This window comes from Equus caballus, chromosome 6 (assembly GCF_041296265.1).
Source record: "Equus caballus isolate H_3958 breed thoroughbred chromosome 6, TB-T2T, whole genome shotgun sequence".
Taxonomy (NCBI): Eukaryota; Metazoa; Chordata; class Mammalia; order Perissodactyla; family Equidae; genus Equus; species Equus caballus.
In genome coordinates, this window is record NC_091689.1 from 96,945,470 (window position 1) to 96,953,812 (window position 8,343).

General features: G+C 40.3%; 1 protein-coding gene across 8 annotated transcripts in view; it reads left to right on the top strand.

Annotated features, from left to right (window-relative positions):
* Nucleotides 1–608, top strand: part of NUP107 (nucleoporin 107) — a 43,487-nt gene extending 42,879 nt beyond the window's left edge. For all 8 annotated transcript variants that reach the window (XM_070271896.1, XM_070271899.1, XM_070271898.1 and 5 more), the window contains one exon: nt 259–608. In XM_070271896.1, coding sequence (XP_070127997.1) covers nt 259–384 — 126 coding nt within the window. In that variant the 3' untranslated portion in view covers nt 385–608. The remainder of the gene's footprint in view (nt 1–258) is intronic.
* The last annotated feature ends 7,735 nt before the right edge of the window (nt 609–8,343 follow it).

Consider the following 8,343-nt stretch of genomic DNA (forward strand, 5'->3'; position numbering starts at 1 on the left):
TTCCTTAAAGTGATGATGGTCCAGTTATGTTTGTGCTTTTTTGCCAAAATATGTATACGTTTCTAAGCAGTTAGAAGCACACAGACTGGCTCAGAGACGCAGCTCTCAAGTTCTTGGGCCATGCTAATGTGCTGGCCTCTGGCTGCACAAATCTTAAAAGAGGAATTTCTTCTTGCGTTAAGCTAATCAGGTTGCTTAGGTGACAGTAGGTTCATACTTTGTTCTCATTCTTAACTTTTTCTCTTGTTTTACAATCAGGTATTTTCTAAGGAGGAACTCAGGAAATTGCTGCAGAAGTTGAGAGAGTCTTCCCTAACGCTCCTAGACCAGGGTCTTGATCCGTTAGGTTATGAAATTCAGTCCGAATTCACCCACTCTTTGTAATCACACTAATTTCCATGATAAATGGGAATTTCTTATAAAATATACATATTTGTAATTACTGGGTTTTTTCTTTTGAGTTATCATGGGGAAAACGTTTGTAAAATTTAGATATTTGAATTTTGTACTTTTCAGAATATTATGGTGGCACTGTTAATGTATTATATCAGTATTTCCCTGTTTATTAATAAAATCATATAAAAAATAAAATTTGCTGTTCTTAAAAATTCCAGGATTGTCTCTTTATGTAATAAGAAACTGAATTTCCTATTATCCTACTTTTTCCTGTGATTATTAGTACTCTGATATCTTAAAATTATGAAGATGATAAAAAGGAGATTCATTTTTAAGCCGGGGTGTAATTTCTCATTTATCATAAAATTTAGTGTTTTTTAAATATTACAATTAAGATGGTGAACATAGCAAGAATATTATTTTCTTTATTTTGAAGACATTTCTAGTTTATTAACTCATTCAGCAAACCTGCTGTAAAATGGGCCGAGTGTGGCATCTGGCGCACAGTGAGCACTGGGGACACTGGGGTACAGAAGCTGCGAGATCAAATCAGCGCTCCTGGCAGGGGAGACGCAAGGGATCAGAACAGGAAGAAATGACTTCCAGCTCAAAGGCCTCCAAGGAAGTAGGATTTGGGCTGGGGTCTGAGTAATGCACTGAATTTGCAAAGAGACTAAAGCACAGGAAGGTGAAGGCACTACAGATTAAGGAATCGGCATGAGAAAGGCCAAGAACTGGGGAGTACACATCTGCACATCAGCAAGTGTGCCAAAGGGACAAGAGCACCGGACTCACAAATGGGAGAGAGTGCAACTCAAACACAAAACACCGTCTAGGCTAGTAACTCCCACAGCTGGCTCACCACCTGAACCCTCCTGAGGAGTTCAGTACATATCTGAGGATGCTCCCCCTAGGGATGTCCAGCTCAGGAGGCCTGGGATGGGGTGACAGAATTTGCACTGTTGAATATAATACACCATAGGTGATTCTAATCTGCTAGGTTCGGGGCATTCTGGCTTAAATCAGGTGGGTACTGGTAGCCCTCCTGTACCTGAGGCAGACAGCAGTCATTGATCATAACTGTCGTCCTGGCATTGGCTGGGAAGAGGTGTAGAGGCAGTGGGTTCTGCCTCAAGTTTTGATTGAGGCTAGCTAAAGTGACCCAAGATGAAATGTTCACTTATCGAAGCCTCTTTAATTCTTATGCCTTCCCACGCAGCCATTTAAAAACTGAGGTAGAGCAGTATGAACTGATATGGAAGTGTAACTAACAAAACACATGTGGGATTTGTATGCTGAAAAACTACAAAATACCGATGAAAGAAACCAAAGAGCAAAATAAATGGAGACACACCATGTTCATTAATTGGAAGACTCAACATAGTAAAGATGTCAAGTCTCCCCCAAATTGATACACAGGTTTAACACAATTCCTATCAAAACTCCAGTAGGAAAACAGATGGTCTGTTAGTGAGCATGACTGAATGTTGATTTTCTTAGGTGCCTTAATGGTATTATGGTAGGTAGGTGACTGTCCTTATTCTCAGGAGATGCATGCTGCACAATGTAGCATGAAAGGTCATGAAATCTGCACTACAAAATGGTCCAGCTTTAAAAGTTGACACAGATAAAGCAAATATAGCAAAATGTTAACCAGTGAATCAGTGTGAAGGGCACAGGAGTGTTTATTATGCTAGTCATTCAACTTTCCTGTAGATTTAAAATTTTCAAAATAAAAGATCTAGGTGGAGTTCAACTAATCGTGATGGAACAACTGAAGATCCACATGGAAACTAAATGAACCTCGACTCCCGCTGTATACCATACCGAAAAATTGATTAGAGATGGATTGTAAACCTGAATATAACAGCTAAAACTGTAAAGCCTTTAAAAAAAAGAATATCTTTCTCACCTGAGAGTAAGCAAGTATTTCCTATACAAGAGACAGAAAGCAATAACCATAAAGGAAAAAACTGATGAAAATATAAAACTGCTCACAAAGACACCAGTAAGAAAATAAATAAGCAAGCCACAGACTAGGAGAGAATATTTGCAAAAATATATCTGACCAAACAACTCATAGCCAGAATATATAAAGAACTCTTACAACTCAATAAAAAAGGACAAAAAAACCTAAAAAGTGGGCAAAATACTAGAACAGGTGATTCACAAAGGAAGACGTACATAACCAGTGAGCCCATGAAAAAGCGCTCAGATCAATGGTGAATGCAAATTAAATCCACGAGAGATCACTACACATCCCCATCAAAACGGCTAAAGTAAAAAGGCTGGCAACACAACTGGCTGCAAGGATGCTGAGCAACTGTGAGTGATACATTGCTGGGGAGAATGTAAGTGGTGTAATTTTGGGGGAAAGTTTTGACTATTTCTTATAATCACCTACCCTTTAACCAAGAAATTTCACTCCTACATGTGTACCCAAGAGAAATGAAAATAAATGCCACAAAAACACTACAAAAGTATTGACGGCAGCATTATTTACAATAGCCCAAAACTGGAAATGACCGAAATGACCCAAATGCCCATCAATAGGAGAATGGCTAAACAAATTGTGGTTATGTTCACATGAAACAATACTACTCGGCAATGTGAAAGGAAAGAATTGATCTACTCCACAAAAGAACCTAGACATAAGAAGAGCACACGTATGACCAATTAATTATAAGGTGTTCTAGAACAGTTAAAACCAATCTGGTGAAGAAAAATCAGAACGGGGGCTTCCACTTGGGGGTGGGGAGGGGTGTCTCTAGGGAATTTTGTGGGGTGATGGAAATATTCTGTATCTTGACAGGAGTGTGGGTTACACAAATGCATCCATTTGTCAAAAACTACAGTTTAAGATTTGTGCACTTGAAAGAATGCAAATTTACCTTTTAAAAATTGAATGGAGGTGTGGGTATATACAAAACCAGAAGGGCAGTTTGTGAAACCAGGCGATGGGTACAGGAGGCTTCACCACACCATTTTAACTTTGCACAAGTTTGAAATTTTCCATAATAAAAAGGAGGGAAAGTGGGCCGTGGAGCCAGAGAAACTTGGGTTTGAATCTTAGTCTCATCCCATTCTAGCTGCAAGATAACAGCCATGAACCTCAATTTTCAACATCTGTAAATAAGAAAAAGGATAATCATCACATTTCAGGATGAATAAGGGTTAGGGCAGCTGTGCTCTGGTGAAGGAGGTAGAGAAAGTCACTGACCCAATAAGTCAGCCTGGACAGGTACATGTTCTGGAACACTGGAAAACTGGATGAGTGTCAAAGATGTGGTTAGACTCAGGAAGGTCTTGAATGACCCTAAACCAAATGGCAGCTGGAACCCACTAGGTATTTTTATCTTTTAACCCAAATTTCAGAGTTCATATTTTAACCATTTTCAAATATTATAACAGAAATTGAGGAATGATAAAAACATAATTTACCATCCATGCTAAGATTATCAATCCAAATCTATAATCACAAGGAGCCATGATTTGAATACACTAAATGAAGATGGGGGGTCTAGGCTCTTATCTGGAGTGCAGGAGAGGGTGAATGCTGTAAAGCATTGCTCAGGGAGGGCTCTGTGGATCCAAACTGGAAGGGAGGGATGTCAGCATCATGAAGAGGGAGCTCCTCCCTTAGACTCTCCCTGCTAAGATACAACAAAAAGGACTTTCATAAACCAACAGAAGGCATTCATACACCACAAAAGACGTCTGAGAGGCCCACGCAGCCAGACATCTGAAGGTGGAGGTGCTGGACCCCCGGGAGACAGAGGAAGGAGGTAAGAGGAACTCCTCTGCCTCCCCAAAGGACAGCAATCTAGGGCACAGGACCACACGCGGCTCTGATGGGGTGGGGGCAGCCCTCTGCAGGAACACCTTCGCTCTCAGAGTTGCCTCCCAGCCTGTGGGAACACTCCACCGCTGAGGAGGCTAAGCAATCACAGAGGCATCTTCACCAAGCCAAGCATCCCACGAGGGCAGAGAGCGAGGGTGGAGCAGGATCACCCCTGGGACTGCATGTGAAAGAGAGAGCCCCTCCCACCCAGTGCATCAGCTCAGCCAGTCAGCCAGAGCTGGAGACCCCTGCCAGAGCACCTGTGTGCCTATGTGTGTAAAGCAGTGGCAGCCTGCAGGCAAATGCAGACAGACCCTGTCAGCACAGCTTCCAAGAGACAGGCTCAACAGCCAGGGACTGCAGCGGGCTCAGAATACACAGCTCCTGCACCCCTCTTCCAGTGGTGGCAGGTGGAATGTGAGACCAGATACTACCACTATGCAAGGGCATAAGTCCACCCCATCAAAGAGCGTGAAGAGGTAGCTAACACTCCAGACCAGAAGGACAACGACAAGCACCCAGAAATCAATCCTCAAGTCACAGAAATTTACAATCTAAATGACAGAGAATTCAAAATAGCTATCATAGAAAACACAACGAGTTACAAAAAAACTCAGACAGTTCAATGAAATCAGGAATAAAATTAATGAATGGAAGGAATTCTTCACATTCTTCAAAAGAAATTGAAACTATAAAGAAAAACCAACCAGAAATCTTGGAGATTAAAAACACAATGAATGAGATAAAGAAAAATCTGGAGTCCTTAAATAACAGAGCTGATATAACAGAAGACAGAATGACCATTTTAGAGGATAGAAATATAGAAATGCTTCACATGGAGGAGAGAGAACTAAGACTAAAAAGAAATGAAGAAATTATCTGAGAAGTATCCAACTCAATAAGAAAATACAACATAAGGATCATAGGTATTCCAGAAGGGAAGAGGGGGAGAGAGAAGCAGAGAGCTTGCTCAAAGAAATAATAGCTGAGGACTTTCCAAACCTGGGGAAGAAGATGGAATTACAAGTGAAAGGAGATAACAGAACTCCTAATTACATCAATGTAAAAAGACCTTCTCCAAGGCATATAGTAGTAAAACTGGCAAAAGTTGATGACAAAGAAAAAATACTAAGGGCAGCAAGGCAGAAGAAAATAATCTACAAAGGAACCCCTATCCGGCTTTCAGCAGATTTCTCAGCAGAAACCTTACAGGCTAGGAGAGAGTGGGATGATATATTCAAAATTCTGAAAGACAAAAACTTTCAGCCAAGAATACTCTATCCAGCAAAATCATCCTTCAGATGATGGAGAAATAAAAACTTTCCCAGATAAACAAAAGCTGAGGGAGTTCATTGCCACAAGACCGTCTCCTAGATGAAATGATCAAGAAGGCCCTCATACCTGAAAGAAAAAAAAAGAAAGAAAGAGAGAGAAAGGAAGGAAGGAAGGGAGGAAGGGAAGAAAGAAAAGAAAGGAAAGAAAATAAAGAAAAGAAAAGAAAAGAAAGAAAGGGTTTACGAAGCCTTGAGCAAGGAAATAAACAGGCAGACAAAATGAGAAAATTGCAGCTCTCCATCAGAACAGGTTAGCAAACACTTAATTATAACCTTAAAGATAAAGGGAAGGAAAACATCAAAAATAACTATAATCACTTTATTTTAACCACAAACTCACAACACAAAACAGAATAAATTGTGAGAACAATAATTTAGCCAGCAAAGAGGAAAAGGATGGAACTTGCTTAGACTAAGGAAATAAGAGGCTATCAGAAAATGGACTATCTCATGTATGAGATCTTTTATACAAACTTCATAGTAACCACTAAACAAAAAGTCAGAACAGAAAGTCAAATGACAGATACTGAAAAAACCATCATAGACAGCCACCAAACTGAATTGGCAGTCTGAAACATACAGGACGAGAAACAAGGGAAGTACAGAACCACCAGAAAACGAGTGATAAAATGGCAGCATTAACGCTCATATGTCAATAATCACTCTAAATGTAAATAGATTGAATTCTCCAATCAAAATACACAGAGTGGCTGGACGGATTAAAAAACAAGACCCAACAATATGCTGCCTCCAGGAAACACACCTCAGCTTTAATGACAAACACAGGCTCAGAGCGAAGGGATGGAAGACGATACTCCAAGCTAATGGCAAACAAAAGCAGGCAGGCGCTGCCATACTTTTATCAGACAAAGTAGACTTCAAGACAAAACTAGTAAAGAGAGACCAAAAGGGGCAGTATATAATGATAAAAGGGACACTCCACTAAGAGGACATAACACTTATAAATATATATGCACCCAACACAGGAGCACCAAAGTACATAAAGCAAGTATTAACAGACCTAAAAGGAGAAATTAACAGCAACACGATAATAGTAGGGGACCTCAACACACTTACATCAATGGATAGATCATCCAGACAGAAAGTCAACAAGGAAACAGTAGAATTAAATGAAAAACCTAGGCCAGATGGACTTAATAGATACACAGAACACTCCATCCAAAACCATCGGAATACACATTCTTCTCAAGTGCACATGGAACATCCTCAAGGATAGACCATATGTTGGGAAACAAGGCAAACCTCAATAAATTCAAGAAGATTGAAATCATATCAAGCATCTTTTCCAACCATAATGCTATGAAACTAGAAATCAACTACAAGAAAAAAGATGGTAAAGTGACAAAGATGTGGAGACTAAACAACGTGCTACTGAACAACCAAGGGATCATTGAAGAAATTAAAGGAGAAATAAAAAAATCTATGGAGACAAATGAAAATGAAAATACAACACACCATCTCATACGGGATATGGCAAAAGCAGTCCTAAGAGGGAAATTCATAGCAATACAGGCCTACCTTAACAAACGAGAAAAATCTCAAATAAGCAATCTTAAATCACACCTAACAGAACTAGAAAAAGAAGAACAAATGAAGCCCAAAGTGAACAGAAGGAGGGAAATAATAAAAATTAGAGCAGAAATAAAATTGAAACCAAAAAAAGGTACAAAGGATCAATGAAACTAAGAGCTGGTTCTTTGAGAAGATAAAAAAAATTGACAAACCCTTAGCCAGACTCACAAGAAAAAAAGAAAGAAGCCTCAAATAAAATTAGAAATGAAAGAGGAAAAATTACAACAGATACCACAGAAATACAAAAGATTATAAGAGAATACTACGAAAAACTATATGCCAACAAATTGGCCAATATAGAAGAAATAGCTGAATTCTTGGACTCATACACCTCTGAAAACTGAATCAAGAAGAAATAGAGAAACTGAATAGATCAATCACAAGTAAAGAGATTGAAAGAGTAATCAAAAACCTCCCAAACTGGAAGGGAGGATGGCAATACAAATATATAATGGAAAAGGCACAGAACACAGGGGCCAGCGCCGTGGCAGAGTGGTTAAGTTCGCGTGCTCTGCTTCAGCAGCTGAGTGTTTTGCTGGTTCGGATCCTGGGCCCGGACATGGCACCACTCATCAGGCCATGCTGAGTCTCCCACATGCCACAACTAGACGGGCCCACAACTAAAAAATACAACTATGCACTAGGGGGCTTTGGGGAGAGAAAGAAGAAAAAAAAAAAAAGATTGGCAACAGTTGTTAGCTCAGGTGCCAATCTTTACCAAAAAAAAAGGCACAGAATACAGTAGGGATTGCTGATTGCTGGAGTCTGGCGGGTATGGGCAACAATGCGTATCAGGAGAACCACGGCTGGACTTCGGACACTGCCTAATTAACTTCTGCTCGTTCTCAAGTCTTATTCTAAGAGTCGTTTCCTTGGGGAAGCCCTTGACCACCTCCCCTTCCCACGTTTAGATCAGGTTCTTCTAGGATACGTTCACAGGACCATATTTCGTCGCTTCAGAAGAGTCATTTATTACGGTTTATAATTCTTTAGTACCAGTCTTCCCTCGCTAACTTCTGAGAGAGGCTCTGGTCTGCTTTCACTTGCCATTACCTCCCAAGCGCCAAATACCGCCCCCTGCACAAAGCCGGGCTCAAGGAGTGCTGGCATAATGCTTACCTCAGAGGGGAAATTAAGGCTGTCATCAGACTGCCTTGGAATTAAGGACAAGGAGAATGT